Consider the following 24623-nt stretch of genomic DNA (forward strand, 5'->3'; position numbering starts at 1 on the left):
GGATACAGCTCAGTTTGTAGAGTGCTTGCCTGTCAAGCACAAAAAAAAAAAAAAAAAAAAAAGGCGATCACCTGTGTTGCTCGGCTCCTGGTCTCCTTCTCCACCTTCAGCTCCATCACTGCAGCCTCTACTTCTGCCCTCACACCAACTTTCATGACTCCAACCCCTGCTTCCCATCTGCAAGGGCTCTTGGGATTACATGGGATTTTCCTGAATAATCCAAGATAATCCTCCCTTCTCAAAAATCCTTAATTCAATCACATCTGCCAAGTTCTTTCTGCCATATAAGGAACAGAAGGATTCTAGGGATTAGAACATTAAGAGCTTCAGGAGGCTCTGTTGGACCATAATTGGGCTCCTTGATTCCCCGGGTCTCAGATGCTGCCGTGTTAGGACGGCTTGCTCCATTCTGTCACCCAGATCTTGACTCAGAGGCCATCTGCTCAGGGCTGCCATCTTGCTTCTTCCATCCAGAGTACATCACTCCTCCCCATCACTTGCACTCTGACTACTTTATTTTGTATTTTCTGCAGTACTTTGCATTATCTGAAACCACCTAAGCAGCTCTCCAGGATCCTGCCAATCCAGTACTGCACACCACCATCCCGGCACACAATCAGCTCTCAAAAAACATTCTGTATTGAATGAATACAATTCATTCAAGTTAGGGCCATGTGAAAAGTAGATCTATACACTGCCACAGGATGTCACCAGGCCACTTTATGCTTGCCTGACAAAAATTGTTCACAAGTAAGTAGAAGTAAGAAGAAAATCAGAATTTGATACTTGCATCTCAATAACAGAGAATGTTCCAAGGGACAGATTGGCCAAATCAAACGTTGCTGAGAGATCAAGTCAGATGTTGCTGAGAACTTTACAAATTAATAACGTGTGCTGGTCGCAAGCTTGTTATTGCTCAAATTAGTTAAGCGAGAAGGTGGCTGCTGATAAAAGCCAAGTGTAAGTACATTACAAAGGTCCCAAGTTAGAAAATCATTCAGTATAACACTTTAGACACACTTTCTTTGTGGTTTTGCTCTCTGCAATTTCTGTTACCCACCATAGTCTGAAAATATTAAAAGGAAAATTACAGAAATGAACAGGCATGACTTTTAAGTCACACACAGACCTGAGCAGTGTGATGAGATCTCCTTCATCCTGCCCAGGCGCCAACCACCCACTTCCCAGCAGGTCCACCCTGTGCATGTTGCCCACTTCCAGCCCCAAGCCAACTGTCATGGCACCTCAGTGCCCGTGACTAAGTGGCCCTTCTGTAATGGCCTTCTGCTACATGTCCCCACGCCTACGTCACTTGCTACACTCCATCTTAGCACCCAGCACTGTTGCATCTCACTGGAAAGGGAGCAGGTACAGGGAGAAGTTCCAAGAGTGACAGGCCACATACCCATACCTCCCACTGCAGTATATCACTACAATTGCTCTATTTTATAATTTGTTGTTGTTGTTAATTTCTCACCATGCCTATTTTATAAATTCAACTTCATCATGGTATGTGTATGTAGGAAAAAATGCAATATACATTACATATCTGTATATATGTACATATATAAATATAAACACATATGTATATATGCCTGCATATATGCACATACAGATATACACATATATATGCAGGTATGTATAATAAAATAGAAGAGGTCAGGTACTAGCAGTGGTGTGGGGCATTCACCAGGTTTTGGAATCTATCCCCTGCAGATCAGGGTGGGGACTACCACATTCATTAGTACTTGACAAAATCCAAATCATTTTAAGTGAACATTGTCTTTTGATTACATTCATGAGAACAAACATGTCCACACAGTAAATGACACAATGTGCAGGTGTACAGAGTGAAATAAGGGTTTGCACATGTCCCCCCTGCTCAGTCCTTCCAAATGTCCACTCAGTGGACTTAAGCCCCATGTATGTGGACATTAATATGCACTTTCAACGAAAAGAGGTCATAAGTTTTCTGATCTTGTTTTTAATCTCTCAAATTCCTAACAGCCAGTGTCTCTTTGAGAGTACAATCCTGGGCATACCCTGTGTTCACCAATTTCCTAAGGCACTTCAGTTTTCCTGTGCGACCCTTAGCCCCTTTTGCAGGGTGGTGGGGAGTATGTTTTTCTTTACACGCCAACCTTTCGGCTTTAAGAGCCTTTGCTTCTCTGCTTTCCTGTTCCATTTCTCCCTCGGTTGTCCTGGAGGCTGTAAGAAGGTGCCGGGTCAGCTATCTGAGGTGGGCACTGAGTTTCCTCTTGGGCTGTGGGAGCCCCAGCTGGCCGGCTCCAGCCCCCACACTCGCTGCTTTAGCCTGAGGGCACAGATGCTTCCCCAAGCGCCGCTCACACAGGGCCGGCTGCTGGAGAGCCCTGCCATGGGCCAGCTGGCTGAGGTTCCCAGTGGGATTGCTCCGAGGGGGCGTCACTGAACCTCCCGCACTGGGAGCAAGGGGTGCATCAGAGTGCAAGGGCTTGGGGGTACTCCAGACCGAATGTGAAATCTGAGCATCTCTGGAGGGGCTTGGGGGACGGGTCACACTGCAGTGCTGGGCTTCAACAAGCTCCCCAGGAGCCTCACACAGATGGAGTCAGAGAGCCACTGCCCACTGTTCACCAGGCCAGGTCCTGCCTGTCACACGTCACTGCCACCAGCTCACAAGTGGCTTTCCTCTCGATTACTCCTCTAGAGTCGACCTTTCCTGTGCATTATGTCCCAGGAATTCCTGAAAATCTCCCAAAACCTAGGGCAGTCCTTGCCAGCCTTATTTATCCATCTCCAATATCTACATGAAAGTAGTAAAGACACACTTTGTATCTGTCTATACTTAAAAGCAATAACGTGAATTTCAATGTTCATGCTTTTCATTATTTTAGGGAGGGCTCCCCTTAATTAATTAGATGTCATGATTCCTAGACATAAAGCTTGCAGAGAATCTTGTCGCCAGCTCTGCAGAGGCCCATTTGTGCCCGTCACACAGCTAACACGGCTGGCTGCTTGGCCCTCCCCATGGCTTCCTCCCTGGCCCTCAGGGTCCCACCTGCCTACTCCTCTCAGGATGAGCCTGCCCATGAGCTCACTTTGGTTGTCCTGTTCCTCTTCCCAGTGACTTGTTTAGGAGAGGGTGTTAAGGGTTTTAGCCAAGAGGGTGTAGGGAGAGGGCTAGGTGGGGGCTTCTGGATAATTTTTTTTTCTTGCTTCTAAGGACACACCAGAAGAGCAGACCCATCCTGCCTCTGGTGTGGACACCTTGTTTGGACATGGGACCTGGAGTTGCAGCCACCTGCAGATCACAGGAGAGCTAGCTTTGGGTAGAAACCAGCGCTGAAGACAGCAGGAGGGAGAAGGAGAGAAAATCAGGCCCTCGGTGACGAGGCTGAGCCTCTAGATCAACTAACCCCCTGTTACTTGGAGCCCAGAGCATCCCAACTGACAAGAATCGGTTTTCAAATATATAACAGTGTTTTATAAACCGTAGAAAATATTTTCTTAAAAACATTAGAGGGAAAATAAAACCAATTCCATCCATGTGTAAACGGCTTCTTCCTCTTATACCAAAATTCACAAGACTTGTATCCAAATATTTAAACAAGAGAATTATCTAAGTTGAATAGGTAGAAGTCACTCCTACTCCAGCCCCTACAAAAGATGAGGACAAAAAAATTAAAGGAAACTGATGCCACAGTATTTTCTAATTTCTAGAAGCCCAAAGAGGTCTGAGTATATACAGTAAATCTCCGACTTACTAACAGGCTGAGTAAATTTTAGAGTGAATTATTTTTTACTCAAACTCAATCATTTAAAAAATGGCCAAGCCACACATTTGCCTCCAACCTATAAATAAAAGAGCACCAGTCAACCACTGGGAACCTCCTGGCTTCCGAGCAGTCCCAAGCTCTGATCCCAATCACCCACCGTCCCCAACTAACTCCTGCCAGTGCAGGTCCACAGCGTCGATGGACGATCTGGCAGGCGGCATTGGAAAGGTTGGTGGCACGGGAGGTGACTTCAATTGCTCTGCCATTCGCAGTTTACGTTTTCTGAGGACGGGGCTCTGGCCCAGGTGCAATGGTATGGAGGTGTCTCATGGGTAGGAAGCACCAGTTTTATCAACCAACGCGGCTCAGCAGTTCTGCCACCATCCAGGATCGCCTGCGGGTACTGAACTTGCGGGGCTTCAGTGAGGGTGCATACTTCTCCCCCAGCTGCAGTCTACCTTGGCCCTCGTCATTTCTTAGCACTCATGTCGCAAGTTATGTTTAAAATATAATGAACAAGAACACCACACAGCATGTATAAATCATAGGTGGAATGACTCCTTGTGTATGAAAAGAAGTCTGTGCGCGCTTCCCCTCCACGCAACCACCATAAGCTGCGGCCTTTCCCTGGCGGGCTTCTATTTAGCTTCTCCCCCAACTTTCCAAGAGTCCATCCTCCCAGCAGAGTCTCGGGTGGCCATGCATTTCCTTTTAGCTTAGCCCGGTGCTAGCACCACCTCCCAGCTTCTGAACTGCGCTCTCTGTACTTCTTGAGCTCCAAGAAGCCAATGTCACACAGTAGCTGTGGCCTGACGAGGCTGCTTCCCCCAGGCCATCCACCTGGCCAAGCCGCCCTTGCTTCCAGAGGGAGGGAAACAATGATCTCTTCTTTTTTCTTTTGCAACCACCACCCAGTTTGGCATGTTTCTTATCTCCCAGCAGCTTACTTCCTGGCTTGGGTAGGTCTTCCAGGACTGCTGCCCATCACTGATTCACCCGGCCATGCTACACAGACAGCTGAGCCACCCAGCTTACTGGACCATTAGCCTCAGTGTTATACAGCATGGATATTTGGTCCCCTTGGCTTTTGGTAACCACACTATTTTGCTACAAATAATCCAGGTATACATTAATTTGATGGAGTATTTCGGGATTTGTTCCTCCTTACCTCGTTTGGTGATTTAATTCTAGGAGTAACCCATGGTCAACACAAACACTTGGTTGCTAAGCATTCTAAATATTTGTATTTCTTATGAGGTTCATCCTTCTAAATTACAGGAACTGAAAACCAGAGCTAGCAGATTATACATCACAAAGTAAAAGAATGTACTTACTTTCAAAGATTACTTATGTTCTATTTTTGTTTTACAATTATATATGCTATGTTTATACAACAAAGTTACTTTTTAAATTTCTTAAGAGAATTAATTCTTAAAAGCAATAGTGCTCTGGATATTTTACAAGGTCATTTTTTATCATTTGTTTTCTAATATTTTCTTTTGCATTTTTTTCAAAGTTGAATCTACCATGCTAATGTTAAGAAACAACTCCAGTACTGTTTCTTGTGAAAAGACAGCAAAGAAATAAAAAAATTCAGAGTATTTCATATTGTTTGCCTCTGAACGACCAGGGAAAGCATTAATATATTGCTAGGTAGGTTGCTATACTTAATTTTGGCCAAAAGGTCATGAAGCAGCTGGCAACTTCCTTAGCGAGGGAAAGAAACCCTTTCCGTATTAAAAAATACTTACAGGTCCTTCAGTACATACAATCTAGGCCAGCAGGACAGCCCAGGAAAGCAGCAACCTACTCTTACCCACAGCTGAGCAGCTGCCCCTGGGGCGGGGCGGCAGACCCTGGATCTTCCTAAATTCTTCACTTTGTGGCACATGTACAGAGCACTGCAGTCTCACATCGTTTAATATTCATCAGCTTACGTGAGCATTTCTTGACAGTTGTCCAGCTCCGTCACTGCCCTCTGAAGTTTTAACCCAAGTGCTTCTACTTGACCCTGTAAATCTGAAATGACACAATGTATTTCTCTCATTAGCACATGGTAAGTGTCCAGATATTTTCATGGAGTAAATCATATTCCTTCAAAGTTGCCACTCAGTTCCTAAAGAACAACTCAGCTTTCAGTCCACTCAGCCTGTGTGACCGCTGGCAGCCTGGCTCCTCACTAACACCCACAGAAATAATGGATCTTGGTGGAAACTGATTTGTTGGCCTATTCTGCCCTCATTGGCAAGCTGATCTGCACGCAGCCAGTGGGTGAAATGTGCTGTCTCTACAGGACACATATGAGGCCGGCACATGGACTTCTGGCCTCTGACTCGTTGTGGAGACACTTGGTGGCCTGAGCGCGCTCTTGGGGTCCAGAACCAAGAGGCACTGCTGAGTCCTCCTGGCAGGACTGAAGCAGATGAGTCGTGCGCCCAGCTCACCGTCAAAAATTTGTTAGGTCAGGCATTTTCGTGACTTTCAGAACTGAGAGACTACAGCAGGAAATTGGCTTCCTGAATTGCAGAATGGGGAATTTAAGCAGTATGTGAAGATTATTCAAGAATTCATATCTAATGTGTGTAGATGCAGAACTAAAAGTAAAGCAGAAGGAACAAACAGCTTGGCCTCAGTCCTGCAGCCAGACCACGTGTGAGAATCAGGGTCTGAACCCAGCCCTGTGACAGTCCTCATTCTTTTTGAGAGTAAGGCAGAAAACAAACTTACATAGCTGGACTAACTGGTTTCTACAGAAAAAAGTAATTCAAAACACTGAAATTATAAAACTTTCATGTTTCATTTGCTCAACTAAAATGTGGTTTAATAATCTTTTTTTTTTTTTTTGTACGTGTGATTAAACCCAGGGTATTCTACCACTGAACTATATTCCACCCTTTTTATTTTTTGAGACAGGGTCTTGCTAAGTTGCTAAGGTTGATCTTGAACTTAAGATCCTCCTGCCTCAGCCTTCAGTCATTGGGATTACAGGTGTGTATCACTGCACCCAGTTTAATAATATTTTTAACAGTAGACAAAATCTTTATGAGGTCAAACAACACAAAACTTCTCTCTATATAACTCTTCAACTTGCCTTTTAATCTTTGTTTTCAGGAACAAAGAGCCAGTTCCTTAAATCAGAAAATGAATTCATCCTAAAGAAATGTCTTGCTCAGACATAAATCTTAAGTTTTATCCAGTACTTTCACATACATTCTTTTTTTTTTTGGGTGCTAGGGATCGAACCCAGGGCCTTCTGCTTGCAAGGCAAGCACTCTACCAACTGAGCTATCTCCCCAGCCCCTACATTTTTATTTTTAACCAATTACTTAGTTTAAACATTTTTAATTGTATTTATCATATATCACATGATATTTTGAAATATGTACACACTGTGACTAAATTGAACTATCCATGTGTGTGTTACCACAATACTTACTGTTTTTGCGGGTGAGAACACTTCTTAAGATTTGCTCTTAGAGATTTCCAAGAATGCAACATATTGCTATTCATTATGGGTACACTAGAGCTCTTGAAGTTTTTCCACCTCACTGAAATTCCATAGCCTTTGGACGACATTTTCTCACAAACATTATTTAATTGTACCCCTTACACCATCCCGTAGTTGCTAAAATCCCCATCCTGAGTCCCACGTCTGGTGTCCTGAAGTCAGTGGATGAGCGAGAAGCATCAACTGAGGATGTCCAGCCCTGCAGGATGCCGCAAGGACGGCCCCTCAGAGAGACGCGACGACAGCCAGAGGGGGACCTATCTGTAGGGTGCACCTCATCCAGGTATCAAGTGATACCTTCATATAGGAGAAAAGGGGAAGTGACAGGCAGGACATTTATTTTTGAGTGAAACCTTTCAAAAAAAGGCATTTTGTGAATGTGCTGTTAGGTGCTGACTCGCTCTAAAGCTCATGTGGGGCTTGTGGAGACTCGTTCACACGGGTTTCGACCCCACTGTGAGGGAAGCGGGGAGAAGGGGTGTTTCTCCACGTGTGCTGGTCCAGGCTCAGTGATTTTCACTCCTGGCCACAACTAACATGAAAAACAAGTCCACATTTTGGTTTTACAGATGAGGAGTCTAAGGATCAGATTAATTAATGAGCTTCTCAAAGTCCACGTGGCTAGTTAGAATGTCATCCTGTGATTCACGCTTGGGTCTACCAGACCCCAGCTCCGTGTCTCTCTAATGATTCAGCCATTCCTGGATATAAAAGCTGCCAGGGCCGAGGATATTTGTCTATAAAAGTGAGGTCAGCATGGCTACAGATCTGTTATCAGATTCCCAGAATCTTTAAAATGGTATCTGGAAGACAAATGAGAAGTACTATCTTGCATAAAACGTGTAGTAAACTGGGAGAATTTCTAACTCCAAGGATTGGTTCTGAAAGTTTGAAAATCAATGTAGTCTGACTAATAAAACCATTAAGACAAAGGTGGCATCACCGTGCAGATTCTATGGCGCTGACATCAGAGAGCACAATTGTGCCATCCCACAGATGTCAGGACACACCTCAGTCAGAGAAGCAGGGCTCAGAGCCCATGTGACATCGCTCCTCAATGTAGCTATCATTAAAAGGAAAATGTCTTAAAAGGAAACCCCACGGAATCGGTGTTTGGCATGTGAACTTTCTGCAATGAATTCTCAACTGCCTGAGAGACAGTGGAGCAGTGGATGGCAAGAATGGTAGCTCACTGAAGGCTCATGACAGCACTCAGAAGCATCCTGAGGCTCACATTTGGAAATGCTTGTGCATCACCATTCCAGAATTTTCCAAGCCGTCATGGCCCAAGTCAAGAGGAAAAGAAAAGCTGCTGCATTTCCAGTACATTCTGTCTGCCCAGCTGCCTAAGCTCCCTCTCCCCTCCTCCAGCTCTACACAAACACAGATGCTTAGCCTTTAATTCACAGAACCCAATGAGCAGAGAGCCAATTTCTTCAAGATTATTTGGCATATATTTTACAGCAACTTTGAGTAAAAATTGGGAAAGTAAAATACATGTTTTATTTTTCAAAAAACAAGAACCTCTGCAGGCTGTCAAGTGAAGTAAACAGACAGGAAACACAAGTAATGTCAACAAAGAAAACATTTTATATACGCTGAGACGATAAGAAAAATTCATACAAATAGTACATAGGCCCCCAGTGTATAATTAGGAGTTAATATATTTCCATGGCTGTTTTTTTAACCTTTAGCTATATTTTTAGTAATCAAGAAGTGCTATGAGTTATTTTTTAAAAAACGCAGGATATCTTTGCTGTTCTGAATGGGGTATAAGCAGCCTAGGGGTCTCCATAGGTTCTGGCTGACCAGCAGGGTCCTCCTGTTTACAGAAGCAGAGTGTCCCGCCCCTGTCCTTAATAATAAAGGGACACAGTTCGGACACACAGCAGAGGAATGAAGCGCCAGCTCAGAGGAGGGAAGAGCTCCTCCTGGGGAGAGGCTGCAGTCCTCTGGTGGGACAAGTCACCCTCAGTTTTCTGCTACTCGGCACCACCCTGGATCACAAGGCGAAGGCCCTGATGCCCACAGAAAGGACAGGAGCCCTGGCTCCCAACGCCCTGCAGCTGTGAGGCGGAGCCCAGAGACCACCCCAAATTCACGGCAGCACATCTTGCCAGGACGCGACTGCGTTCTTCACAGATAGTGAAGCAGCAGCAAATGGCTTCAAATGAACAAAGCAAAAAAGAACTCTTAGGCTCTCTTCCCATGAAGCCAGCCGCCTGCCGGGTGGCATTACCCAGGCATCAGATTTGGGGTAATCAGTCCTTTAGGAGAACTTTGCTATTCCAAAAGGTTTCTAGAAGCTACAAGAATAAAAGGCACTCATGGTTAACTATTTTATAGGATGATATAAAACTCTGTCATGTGGAGGGCATATTAAGTTGATATAATATTTGAGAAGACAATAAATAAAACCTTTATAGCAGAAAGCTATTCAAACTTAAACTTCCTGAAAAGCAACAAAAATTTAAAACTCTGGTGCAAAGTGCTGTTTGGAGGAAAATGATTCAAGACTCAAGCAGCAAAATGGAAAAGCAACTGGCACCCGGAGGTCCAGGGGAAATCTTTTAAATATGAAACTGAAGGCTGCTTTTCTTCTAAGTGCCCTCAAGTACACCGTGGTACAGGACGGTTTCGAGGGCTTTGTTCGCGTCAAATCCTGGCTCCTCTTCCTGCTGCTTGTATGATGACAGCATTTCAGCTTCCCTGTCTGGAAGGCGGTTACTGGTGCACAGGACTCTCCTGTGGACTAAGTGGCCTCACACACAGAAGGAAGGCAGCAGCCACAGCATGCTGGGAGCTCGGGGTGCGTGCCCCTACCCTAGCTGGTGTAAAGCCTCTCCCTTCCTGGGTCACATCGTGGCTCACCTGTGGGCCCTGTTCTTGTACACAGGACTGATGTCAACAGCCATCATCTTTGTATGGGGAGGAGCAAAAACAGGCATTTTACCCATATTTTCCTATAGCAATCTACAAAGTCACTGTGTTAGCCAGCTCTTCATCCCTGTGACCAAAGTACCTGATAAGAACAACTTAGAGGTAGTTTGGCTCGTGGTTTCAGAAGTCTCAGTCCAGATCAGGCAACTCCATTGTTCTGGGTCACATTCTGGAAATGACATGGCTGAGGAAAGCTGCTCAGCACATAGCGGCCTGGATGCAGAGAGAGGAAGGGGCCAGGGACAAGACGGACCCCAGTGACCTGCTTCCTCCAGCCATGCCTCATCTGCCTACAGTCTCCACCCAGCCATCCACTCAAATGATGAGGCCACAGCGCTCACATCTAATCATTTCACCTCTGAACATCCTGTACTGGGGATCCTGCTTCCAACACATGAGCTTTTCAGGGGCTCTTCATACCCAAACTGTATAACAGTAACTATGGCAAAATGTTGAAACTTCCAATATGGGTGATGGGTTCACTTACATTTTTAATTTTATTCTCTGTATTTTTCTGTGTTTGATATTTTGTCAACATGCATTGGTAAAGAGGAGCCTTGCCATAAGGGTCAAAAGTGACAGCATGTTCTGCTCCAAGGGTCTCATCAACTCTGTCCTGTGTGTCCCTGGTACAAAAGAAAACAAACCAAAAGGGGGGGGAAAACGTGCTGGGGGCGGGGTGAGATAGACCGAAACAGCAAGTAAGGGACCCACTGAGCCTCTGAGTAGGGAGCAGACAACTTTCAGCTGGGGCTGGGTATGTACCAACAAGGATGCTGTTGAGATGTTCGCTGTCCTTTGGAACACTATGTTCCAGAAGGCGTCCATGCCCGAGAACTTAACGTACATCTTCTAACCTGCATCTGACGTGTGAAAAAGCTGCATTTTTTGCAGGTGTTTTTAAAATTACATAAATTGTGCTAATCTACAAATCTCATTCTAATTCTTACTTTTTTTCACTCAAAAATCCTTACTTTTTTGAGACATATCCATGAGCTACATAGATGAGATTCATTCCTCTTTGCAATATTTCATGCACATTCCATATTTAATTAGCCAGTCGTACGGTGAAGGAACCTAGGTTACCTGACACTTTGTCACCACAAATCACGTGCATTCAAAGCTTTCCCCTGGTCCTGCCTACCTTCAGGAGGTTTCTCAGCACGTCCCTGGAGCTGTGCTGGGCCACGGGGGTCACGTGTTTAAGTTCTGCCTCACAGTTCCCAGAATGGCGCTCACACACTCTCCCACCACTCTGGATGAAGGTCCCTGCTTTCTGATGCCCATTGGAAAGAGCTGTTTTAAAATGCCTGCCAATCCCAAGGGTACAGAGTGGCGTCTCGAGGCCGGTGGAGCTGCAGTTCTCTGCTGAGCATCTCATCTCATCTCATCTCATCTCATCTCATCTCATCTCATCTCATCTCACCTCATCTCACACGTGGCCACGGATGTCCTTTTATGATTTGCCTTTCCCAATTCTCCTTGATAGGTCTTCCCATCAGGCTTTCTTCTTCAGCCTTCCACAAATGCAGCGCTTCTCAGGGTCGCAAACCCTCTCGTATGTGGGTGACTATACAGGTTAGCTGTCCTCTGAAAGCAAACGTGAGGTCAGCAGCACTTGTGCCGCTGTGCTCCCCCTCTTAGCAACATGCAGGCTGCTGCGCTCAGTCGCCATTGATGGTTCTCATTCTCAGGCCACTCTACCCGTGGGAAGCCCCTGGCACTGGGTTTCAAGCCTCTGCACCACATGCGGTACCTGCCAAGACGATCTCACCTAGTCTCATGGCTGTGGACGGCGATTTTCCATCACCACCATCACGGCTACCAAAATAGAGCACCGAGTGCAGGTCAGGCCTGGGGCCCACCGCTTCACACTCACTGTATCCTCGCAATGCAAACTTAATAAAGTGTGCATTTATGAAAGCAGGAACCCTCATCTGTTATATTCATAGGAACTGGGACATGGAAATTGTTCACAAATTAACCTGCGAAACAAGCAAATGAAATTTTGCAGGAATGCCAGTAAATGTGTTTAAAATTAAGCACCCAAGATCAAAATGCATGGAACATAGATAGTTGCAATTTTCATTGATATTATATGATAGATCTTTTGGTGCTAAAATACAACTTTAGCATAAATATGTTACTTTATTTCAATAGACATTTATATCTCTTATTTCTAACTAGGTTCTATGCTAGTTAGATTCTGAACAAATAGCAAGAAGATATATTTTCTTACCCTTAGATAAATTATAATCAAGTGCTTCATTTGGTTTTAAGGAATTTGTGTTTAAATAATGTCAATAACTGCTTTAAACTAGAAACTTCTATTTTTCACCGTTTAACATTATTTTATTAGTTAAATGTCAGTTATATGGTTAAAGCTGTGGAATTTCTGATCAGATATAACTGAATGAATAAAATCAAAATCAAGTCTGCTGTGTTAGATATAATATGTATATATGTTATATGATGAGCTGATAAGCATTTAGCCCTTTTCAAAAGCAATATCTGCTTTAAAAATTTGTATAATATGCATTCACAGAAGAAACCTTCGCACGTGTAAAAATACATGCCAATAGAACAAAGTTATTTAATGAGTATTCAACTGTGTCAATTCCAAATTAACATATTTTAACTTTAGCAAACATTTTACAAAGCTCAGATGGTGATATAGCCACTTAGAATATTCATTTCATTTGCCATTTATATTTCAGAGGTTTGCTTCATATCTATTTTGAACAAGTATTCTTGAGACATATTTAACATTTTCTACATTATGCCAGAAGGGAATGAAATAGCATTTAGAGATTATTATAATCATATGCTAGGACAGGTGTGAATACATGGCTAAAAAGGGGCAATGCAGTACAGACGTAGTTACAGTGTCTCTGTATGTACATGCATACGTGACAGGTGGTGGTGGCATTGGGAGATGGAGTGGATTAAATCAAGCTAAGGAGGTAATCAGAATATTTATAAAATTTATAAGTGAATTATAATAGTGAGCATGAAAACTTTCTCTTCAGAATTGTTCATGTAAAAATGCATATAATTTTCACTGTATTTTTATTCAGAACATTACACTGACTCAATATAACAGGAATATAATTATCATTTATAGGGGCTTATAAAATAGGACACATGTAGGTATGGATAAGACAGGAATCTTAGATTGTAGCTGTTTGGACCACAGGTAAATTGTGTAGTTATTCTTTCTCAACTGGCAAAATGAATAGAGCTGTTTGTCTAACTCATAGGGAACGAGTCCTGATAGATTTAGAAACTTTTTTATATGCTTTTGAACAGTCTTCTGATTTCTAATGAATCTATACAAAGAAATAAATGTAAGCAGTTACATGGACACACAGTCACATGGACACACACTGTGACAGGGACACATGTTATGCTGAGGAGTGCTAGGCAAGGAACGTACCACTCTGAGTGCACTAGCAAGTGCAGGACCCGCAGGGACACACCAGGTCACTAACTGAAAACCTCTATGGGGCAAAAAGAAGACTTAGGATCCATAACAAAGTAATCGATGGAAGATGGAAGTTGAGATCTTCGATTTAAGACATTTTCCAAGAGGGTCTCTCTCACAACCATGTGGACATGAACTCCCGAGTGAACCGTGTGCAGATCCTGTGAGCAGGACTACCTCCATGCAAGATGGGGAGGGGGTGCATCCTGGGAGTGCTGGCTCTCGCCCTGCCCTCTGCCTGTGCTCAGATGGCAGTCACGCAGGCAGAGGATGAGACACAGGACCTTCCTCCAGAGTGTTTTCATGCCACCCAACCACTCTGAGCTAACTGCATTCTAAAATGAACTCTGCTGCTCTACATGATGTAATCAAGAAGAAAAGATACCTTTCATAATTCTAAGAGTGAAGAGAGAGATCCGCAGGCAATACTCATGGATTCAGTAAAATTTAGCTAGGTGGATGTTTAATGTAATGTCACTGAGAACAACTGTGTGATAATAAGGTTAGACTAAGTAGGCTGTGATTCTCTGAACAACACAGCACTATGAATATTTCTAAAAGGAAAGACTCCACAATAAAGGAAAGGGGGTGGAGATTATAAAACTGTTATTTTAATAAAAATATATAATATTAAAAAAATAAAGTCTAGAAGGACACACTTCAAAACTTCGTAACTACTTGAATGTTGGAATGTCCCAATTAGTAAGTTAACATAACAGGAAACGAAAAGACCATATTAAAGTAGGCTAACAAGGAACCCGGAACATCTCACACACCACTGTGGACGTTTCTCGTGACACGGTTGGCATTGTTCGCCTGCCCCACGTAGAGAGTGCACGTTACCAGCAGCCCTGCTCCGGTGGCCTGGTAGGGCAGCACTCTGAGGTGCTCACAGACCGAGGCGCACATTAACAGCCCTGGGCTCAGGTTCCAGTTCTGTCTGTCAGTAGCTCCAGGGTCACGGGCAAGTGACTTCATCCCTCTGGGCCCCAGAAATCGCATTTGTAAACTGCAGATAATACTAGTCCTTAACACGGAAGGGTGACAGGAAGGGGCATGGTGGCTGAGCTGTGCCTGACCGGGTAATTGCTCTGTGACTGCTAGCTCTGTCCAGGCAATAGGAACTGTACCCAAACTCACAGGGACACTTTTTAATGACATAAGGACAGCACTGTGATTAGCTAGTAGGGAGAGGCTGACAAGGCAGTGACTGTTGAGCAAGGGGGCCGTTAATTTCCCAATGTCGCTATTACTCATGCTAGCAGCCCACAAACGTGGACAATCTGCAAATGTCTGTGAGCAGCAGGTACCTTCTGAGAAACCACGTGTGAAAGGTGTCTGTGTGGGTCGGCAGGAGTGTCCCTGTGGGTGTCAGAGGAAAGCTCCTCCAGCTCCCTCGCTCTCCCCTGGGAGGCCCTGAGGGCATAGAAGCTGTGTGAGAGAAGACCAGCAGCTACCACTGGCTCCTGGTGCAGCCTGGTGTCCCTCCTATGATCCACACCTAATTAGGACTGCTGAACCACCAGGTGAGCGAGTGGCCGGCATCCAAATGAGCAGAAGAAAAAGACTTAACTGTAACAGTCACGTGAGGCCATAGCATAAGTAGGAGAAAGAAAGGGAGGGGCAAATCTGTCTGAGAGAGGTGGGCGTAGGAAGCAAAGCCAAGGTCAGAGTCCACAGAATTTAAAAACACGAGTATCTAAAATTTACCCCCAATGTCCTGAGAGGTACTATGTGGTCAAAGAAAAGGCAGAGAATGTGGTAGGCTAGGTCGTCCCTCGAAAGGGGGCAATAAGATGTTGAAGGTGAAGAATGAGAAATCTGCAGGTGGAAAACACCAGAGAGTAAACCAGAGTCACATCGATCTCAGAGGAGAGAAAGGAGTCTGACAGGAGAGACATCGATCCTAAGTAGACGCTGTGACCACGACAGAACTTCCTCTAAGAGTCAAGCATTCATCAAATGGAGAGAATATGCAAAACAGAAATCACCGTATGGGAAGCTCAGTGTGGGGAGCAAATGAATAAGTAAACAGCAAAGATAACCTCTGAAGTCGCTGGTGGTCACAAACCAAATGGCTTCTGCAAGCCTACATTTCAATGGTGGCCTGGTCCTAAAAAAGGATTTTCAGGTTCTGGTTAGTACTGTCTGCCTCGCAACTTATCTAGAGACCTGGGGAATCTAGTTTTTGAGATCACCTTCTTTGGGGCATAGCAGCAGTTCACAGAGTCCCAATATCAAGCTAATCTTTTTTAAGGGCTATTGGATCTCGTATAACCACCGGTCACTGCAAATCTCCCTGGCTTTCTGTGTGTAAGCTTCGCACATTTCCTTTTATGAGAAGTCCAGGTGACCTTGTTCCAGCTGAAACTTGAGGGTTCTAAAGGAATGAGAAACTGGTGAATCAGCACGTGCACTGTGCTCTCTGAAAGTCTCACTTGCAGGTAAGGTCAAGGTGGAGTTCTCTTGGTAGTTTCCTTCCCCACCATGCAACAGGTGACTCCTGAAGTCACCAGAGACACTGCTTTCTGCAGCAACCTTTTCTAAGAGTGGGCAGACAACAGTACAGTGAGCCAAGGTCGACTGGAAGACACCTTAGTGAAGGCAGAAGGAGCTTTCAACAGCAGAAATCAAAATTTATCAAACTCCTATGTGATTAAAGTAGCACTTGGGATAACAACACCTTTCTGAGTGCAGATTGCTCACTGTCAGGTGCCTATCATCCGCCATTTGCCTGCCTCTTGCCTGTCCATCGCCTGCCTTTCACCTATCCATCATGCACCGCCCAAGGTTCACCACCTGATCTTCCAACAGCAGTCAGAAAACTGACCGCCAACCACCCATGGAGCGCCAGCTGCCTGCTGTTGCCTGGAAGGTCACTGTCATAGTACCTGCAGGTTTGGTTACACATGGCTGCTGCCATTTTGAGACAACAGCCAGGCCCCGTAGGAACCCAGTCCAGACTGACTGAGCCCCGTCTCCAGGATCCCTCAGCCCGACTGATCACTCCCTGCCTCTGGGGCCCTCACGTGGACTGACTGCTCCCTGCCACCAGGACCCCCAGACCAACTGACTGTGCCCTATCACCAGGACCCAAGACCGACTGATTGCACCCAGCCTCCAGGATCCCACAACAAGACCGACCACACCCCACCTCCATGACCCCTACCTGACCAACTGCACCCCGCCTCCAGGACCTCCAGCCAACCATGCCCACACTGGGAGCTGCAGCCATTTGCCAACACATTTGGAAGCCAGAGCGGCCATCTTGGATAATCCTGGAAGCCATAGCTCCGATCTTCAGGTGAGGCAAATCCCATCCTGAGACGCCTGCTGGAGGCTTAAAGCTAATTGTCAGGTACCTCCCTCTCATGCATCAGGCTACTGAAGACTGGAAGGTTTGTTAGAGTGTAGATTGTCTTTTTTCTCCTTATTGAAAAGTTTTTAAGTTTTTATTTCTTTACTTTTTTCACTCTTTTCCTTTTGTTTACCTGTTCCCTCAGTTTCTTTCTCCCTTTTTGCATGCTCACAACCAACTTCTTTTGAATACACTCTCACTCTATTATCTAGAATTTCTATATATTCTTATCCCATTGCATTATCTTATTGTGAATCTATTTGTTATACTGAAGATAATAATTGAACTCATTCTGTTTATTATGATAATATTGTTAATGTCCTCATAGGGGCTATTTGGTCTAGGGTTGCATACTGTTGGAACTGGGCACTGCTAATATTTATCTCCCCCTTAAAGAAAAGGTACTGGAAACGTATAGGGTCACTATAAGCCTATAGGGGGAAAATTGCAATACCCCAGATCTGCACTACTAGAGGGGAAGATACATGAACAACATGAAAAAACAAGGGAAGAAAATGATCCAAATAAATCTAGATTCTATATTAATAGAATCCAGTGACAATATGGTAGAAGAAATGTCAAAAGGACTCCAGATTATATGATTAAGATGATTCGTGCAGCAAAGGATAAGAGAGCAATGCAGGCAATGAATGATCATACCAATTAGCAGTTGAAAGAGCTACTGCAGGAAGCAAAAGATCCTTTCAACAAAGAGACAGAGATACTCCAAAAAAACCAAATGAAAATCTTTGAAATGAAGGAAACAATAAACCAAATAAAAAACTCAATGGAAAGCATCACGAACAGATTAGACCACTTGGAAGACAGAACCTCAGACAATGAAGACAAAATATTTAATCTTGAAAATAAAGTTGCCCAAACAGAGAAGATGGTAAGAAATCATGAACAGAATCTCCAAGAACTATGGGACATCATGAAAAGACCAAATTTAAGAATTGTTGGGATTGAGGAAGGCACAGAGATACAAACCAAAGGAATGTATAACCTATTAAATGAAATAATATCAGAAAATTTCCCAAACCTGAAGAATGAAATGGAAAATCAAATACAAGAGGCTTACAGAACACCAAATGCACAAAATCACAACAGATTCACACCAAGGCACATTATAATGAAAATGCCTAACATACAAAATAAAGATAGGATTTTGAAGGCTGTGAGAGAAAAGCATCAGATTATATATAGGGGAAAACCAATACAGATATCAGCAGATTTCTCAGTCCAGACTCTAAAAGCTAGAAGGGCCTGGAACAACATATTTCAAGCTCTGAAAGAATATGGTTGCCAACCAAGAATCCTATACCCAGCAAAACTAACCTTCAGATTTGAAGATGACATAAAATTCTTCCATGATAAACAAAAGTTAAAAGAATTTACAAATACAAAGCCTGTGCTACAGAATATTCTCAGCAAAATATTCCTTGAGGAGGAAATGAAAAACAACAGTATAGGTCAGCAAAGGGATTTTTCCTTAAAGGAAAATCCATTCAAAGGAGAAACCAAGTGAAGTTGAAAACCAAAAATAAGCCCAAATGACTGGGAATACAAATCATATCTCAATAATAACCCTGAACGTTAATGGACTAAACTCATCAATAAAAAATCATAGACTGGCAGAATGGATTAAAAAGAAAAACCTAACAATATGCTGCCTGCAAGAGACTCATCTCATAGAAAAAGACATCCACAGACTAAAGGTGAAAGGATGGGAGAAAACCTACAACACAAACGGACTCAGTAAAAAAGTGGGGGTTTCCATCCTTATATCAGATAAAGTGGACTTCAAGCCAAAGTTAGTCAGAAGGGATAAAGAAGGACATTTCATACTGCTTAAGGGAACCATAAATCAGGAAGACATAACGATAGTAAATATTTATGCCCCAAACAATGGTGCATCCCTGTACATCAAACAAATACTTCTTAATTTCAGGAATCACATAGACCACAACACAATAATTCTGGGTGACTTTAATGCACTGCTGTCACCACTGGATAGATCTTCCAAACAAAAACCAACCAAAGAAACCACAGAACTCAATAACACAATCAATAACCTAGACTTAATAGACATATATAGACTATTCCATCCATCAATGAGCGGATTCACTTTCTTCTTAGCAGCACATGGAACCTTATCGAAAATAGACCATATGTTATGCCACAAAGCAGCCCTTCGGAAATGCAAAAAAAAAAAAAAAAAAAAAAAAAAAAAAAAAAAAAATAGAGATACTGCCTTGTGCTCTATCAGATCATAATGGAATGAAATTAGAAATCAATGACTAAATAAAAAACAAATTACTCCAACACCTGGAGACTAAATAATATGCTATTGAATGACACATGGATAACAGAAAACATCAGGGAGGAGATAAAACAATTCTTAGAAGTCAATGAGAACGCCGATACAACATATCAAAATCTCTGGGACACTATGAAAGTGATACTAAGAGGAAAATTCATTGCATGGAGTGCATTCCAGAAAAGAATGAAAAGTCAACAACTAAATGACCTAACATTACAGCTCCTAGAAAAAGAACAGAACAACACCAAAAGTAGTAGAAGACAGGAAATAATTAAAATCAGAGCTGAAATCAATGAAATTGAAACAAAAGAAACGATTCAAAAAATTGACAAAAAGTTGGTTCTTTGAAAAAATAAACAAAATAGACAAACCCTTAGCCAAACTAACAAAGAGAAGGAAAGAGAAAACTCAACTTTCTAAAATTCATGATGAAAAAGGAAATATCACGACCAACACCAGTGAAATACATAACATAATGAGAAGCTACTTTGAAAATCTATATTCCAGCACAATAGAAAATACTGAAGACATCGACAAATTTCTACAGAAATATGCTCCTCCCAAACTGAACCAGGAGGACATACACAATTTAAACAGATCCATATTAAGCAATGAAATAGAAGAAGCCATCAAAAGCCTACCATCCAAGAAAAGCCCAGGACCAGACGAATTCTCAGCTGAGTTCTACAAGACCTTCAAAGAAGAACTCATTTCAATACTTCTCAAAGTATTCCAGGAAATAGAAAAGGAGGAAACCCTTCCAAACTCATTCTATGAAGTAATATCACACTCATACCCAAACCAGGCAAAGACACATCAAGGAAAGAAAATTTTAGACCAATATCCTTGATGAATATAGATGCAAAGATTCTTAACAAAATATTGGCAAACTGTATCCAAAAACATATTAAGAAAATTGTGCACCACCATGAAGTAGGGTTCATCCCTAGAATGCAAGGGTGGTTTAACATCTGTAAATCAATAAATGCAATCTACCATGTCAATAGACTTAAGGATAAGAACCATATGATTATTTCAATTGATGTAGAAAAAGCATTCAACAAAATACAACACCTCTTCATGGTCAAAACACTAGAAAAAATAGGGATAGTAGGAACATACCTGAACATTGTAAAGGCTATTTATGCTAAGCCCATGGCCAACATCATTCTTAATGGAGAAAAACTGAAACCATTCCCTTTAAAAACGAGAACAGGACAGGGATGCCCTCTTTCATCATTTCTATTCAACATCGTACTTGAAATACTAGCCTGAGCAATTATACAGACTAAAGAAATTAAAGGGATACAAATAGGAAAAGAGGAACTTAAACTGTCACTATTTGCTGATGACATGATTCTCTATTTAGAGGATCAAACAAACTCCTCCAGAAAACTTCTAGACCTCATCAATGAATTCAGCAAAATAGGTAGGATATAAAATCAACACTCATAAATCTAAAGCGTTTTGATACATAAGCAATGAAACATCTGAAAGGGAAATGAGGAAAACAGCTCCATTTGCAATAGCCTCAAAAAAAAAAAAAATGCTTGGGAATCAATCTAACCAAAGACTAAAAGATCTCTACAATGAAAACTACAAAACATTGAAGAAAGAAATTGAGGAAGACCTCCCATGTTCTTGGATAGGCAGAATGAATATTATCAAAATGGCCATACTTCCAAAGGTGCTATACAGATTTAATGCAATTCCAATTAAAATCCCTATGACATTTCTCATAGAAACAGAAAAGGCAATCATGAAATTCATCTGGAAGAACAAAAGACCCAGAATAGCCAAAACAATCCTGAGCAGGAAGAGTGATGCAGGAGGTATCACAATACCAGACCTTAAACTCTACTATAAAGCAATAGTAACAAAAACAGCATGGTACTGGCACCAAAATAGACAGGTAGATCAATGGTACAGAATAGAAGACATGGAGACATACCCACATAAGTACAATTTTCTCATACTAGACAAGGGTGCCAAAAACTTAAAATGGAGAAAAGATAGCCTCTTCAACAAATGGTGCTGGGAAAACTGGAAATTCATATGCAGTAAAATGAAAGTAAACCCCTCTCCCTCAACCTGTACAAAACTTAACTCAAAATGGATCAAGGATCTAGGAATTAGACCTGAGACCCTTCACCAAATAGAAGAAAAAGTAGGCCGGAATCTCCATCATGCTGGCTTAGAACCAGACTTCCTTAACAAGACCCCCATAGCACAAGAAATAAAAGCAAGAATCAATACATGGGATAGATTCAAACTAAAAAGTTTTTTCTCAGCACAGGAAACAATCGACAATGTGAAAAGAGAGCCTACAGAGTGGAAGAAAATCTTTGCCACACACACTTCAGACAGAGCACTCATCTCCAAAGTTTATAAAGAACTTAAAAAACTTTACACCCAAAATTCAAAGAACCCAATCAATAAGTGAACTAAGGAAATGGGCGGATACCACAGAAGAAGATATACATGTGATCAACAAATATATGAAAAAGTACTCATCATTTGTATTAATTAGAGAAATGCAAATTAAAACCATCCTAAGATTTCATCTAACTCCAATTAGAATGGCTATTATCAAGAACACAAGCAGTAATAAGTGTTGGCGTGGATGTGGGGGAAAAGGCACACTCATACATTGCTGATGGAGTTGCAAATTGTTGCAGCCACTCTGGAAAGCATTATGGAGATTTCTCAGAAAACTTGGAATGGACCCACCATTTGACCCAGCTATCCCACTCCTCGATTTATACCCAGAGGACTTAAAATCAGCTTACTACAGTGATGCAGCCACATCAATGTTCACAGCAGCTCAATTCACAATAGCTAGATTGTGGAACCAACCTAGATGCCCTTCAATTGACGAATGGATAAAGAAACTGTGGTATATATACACAATGGAATATTACTCAGTCATAAAGAAGAATAAAATTATGGCATTTGCTGGTAAATGGATGAAGCTGGAAAATATCATGCTAAGTGAAATAGGCCAAGCCCAAAAAACCAAAGGCCCAATGTTTTCTCTGAGAAGTGCATGACAATATATAACGATGGGGGGTGGCGGGGGGGAAGAGAAGAATGAAGGAACTTTGGATGGTGTAGAGGAAAAAGAGGTGGGAGGGGGTGGGGATGGAAAGACAGTAGAATGAACCAGAGAGTATTACCCTGTACATATGTATGACTACATGAATGGCGTGAAAATATATTGTGTACAACCACAGAAATGAAAAGTTGTATCCCATTTATATACAATGAATCAAAATGTGTCTGTAAAAATAATAATGAAGTAGCACTTGGGAGAATTCTAATACGTTTGCCCTATACACAATCATTTAGCTTGCTATCACACCAGGAAAACCACTTTGAAATGCCATTTAATTTTATGGGTCTGTATCATTGTTCTTTGGGCATTACTACATTTTCTCTTATCTGTACTCCTAACACTCTAATGTAAGCAAGGAAAGCCACCATAGTCCCATTTTATAAATGAAGCAACTGAGTCAAAGAAATTAATAACTTGTGCAAAGGGTCTGCACGAGGTGCAAACAGGCCCAAAAAATGACGTGTTTGGCCCCTGGGTCAGTCTTCTTTCCAAGTGCATGGCATTCATTTTAACTTTTTCCGACTTCACTAGTGGAGCCTCTCATTAAGGGACATGCCACCTACTCATGTTACAGCACAGAGGCGACCCGCACACACCGGGCAGCACGCACAGGACCATGTACTGCACGTTCCACTCCAGGGCGGCCACCTTCGGAGGCCAGGAGGAGAGGAGCAACCATGGCCCTGGGAGGGACTTCACAGGCATGAGGCTTCTTCACAAGGGTGAAGGAAAGGCTCAAAACTTCAGTTGTGGCAATGGTGACACAACCCTGTCCATCTCCTAAACACCATTAATCTGTACACGAATAAAGGGTGAATTCATGTAAATTATATTTCGATAATTCTGTGTTTGAAAAACTAAATTAGGATGTTAAAATATTATATGCAAAATAACTTCATTGTATTCAACAGCTTACTGAAAGAAAAAATTTTTTCACTTGGGATAAATATGAAAGTTGATGAAACAATTTTAGGGAATGATATTAAGGCTGGTATGATTTATCTGAACTCCGTCTTCCAATATTTGCGACTGCTGACAAAAAGCTAAGAACACATCATTCCACCAGGTGGAAGGAAAATCACTTAAGTGCACTGATTTGTAGGTCACAGTGACCTCTGAGAGGAGTATTATCAATTGAGATAAATTGTGCATTTTGGAAGTAATATTAGCATGAGCCAAACATAAAATTACAAAACTTAGGCCAATAAATCTTTAAAAAGGAAGCTAAGAATTTAGTCTTCCAATTTTTATTTTACATATTTACTTTTCTATGAAAAAAATTAAATTTTGGCATTAAGAATTGGGCTGCTATTGACAGTGCACAATTTACACTTATACCACTATTAAACTATCTGAACCAGAACTAACACATGCATTTAAATTTTTTAGCATCTATTTCAAAAGAAAAAAAGGGAAAATTCAAAGTTTTTTTTTAATTTTTTTTTATTTTTTTATTTTATTTTATTTTTTTATCATTTCTTTTTTTTTATTGTAAACAAATGGGATACATGTTGTTTCTCTGTACATGGCGTAAAGGCATACCATTTGTGTAATCATAAATTTACATACAGTAATGTTGTTTGATTCATTCTGTTATTTTTTCCCTTCCCCCCACCCCTCCCACCCCTCTTTACCCTCTATACAGTACTTCCTTCCTCCATACTTGCTCCCCTCCCTAACCCTAACTCTAACCCTAACACTAACCCTTCCCTCCCCCCCATTATGTGTCATCCTCCACTTATTAGCGATATCATTCGTCCTTTGGCTTTTTGAGATTGGCTTATTTCACTTAGCATGATATTCTCCAATTTCATCCATTTGCCTGCAAATGCCATAATTTTATCATTCTTTATGGCTGAGTAATATTCCATTGTATATATATACCACAGTTTCTTTATCCACTCATCAATTGAAGGGCATCTAGGTTGGTTCCACAGTCTGGCTATTGTGAATTGAGCAGCTATGAACATTGATGTGGCTGTGTCTCTGTAGTATGCTGATTTTAAGTCCTTTGGGTATAGGCCAAGGAGTGGGATAGCTGGGTCAAATGGCGGGTCCATTCCAAGTTTTCTAAGGAATCTCCACACTGCTTTCCAGAGTGGCTGCACTAATTTGCAGCCCCACCAGCAATGTCTGA

The 24623-nt window shown here is 42.2% G+C and overlaps 1 protein-coding gene across 14 annotated transcripts in view; it reads right to left on the bottom strand.

Annotated features, from left to right (window-relative positions):
* Positions 1-24623, bottom strand: part of LEKR1 (leucine, glutamate and lysine rich 1) — a 200321-nt gene that overhangs the window by 56097 nt on the left and 119601 nt on the right. For 12 of the 14 annotated variants that reach the window (XM_079101109.1, XM_079101108.1, XM_079101101.1 and 9 more), the window contains one exon: positions 5696-5777. The exons of the other annotated variants lie outside the window; for them this stretch is intronic. In XM_079101109.1, coding sequence (XP_078957235.1) covers positions 5696-5777 — 82 coding nt within the window. The remainder of the gene's footprint in view (positions 1-5695; positions 5778-24623) is intronic. 14 annotated transcript variants of the gene reach the window in all.

The sequence above is a fragment of the Sciurus vulgaris genome, assembly GCF_902686455.1.
Source record: "Sciurus vulgaris genome assembly, chromosome: 10".
NCBI classification, from domain to species: Eukaryota; Metazoa; Chordata; class Mammalia; order Rodentia; family Sciuridae; genus Sciurus; species Sciurus vulgaris.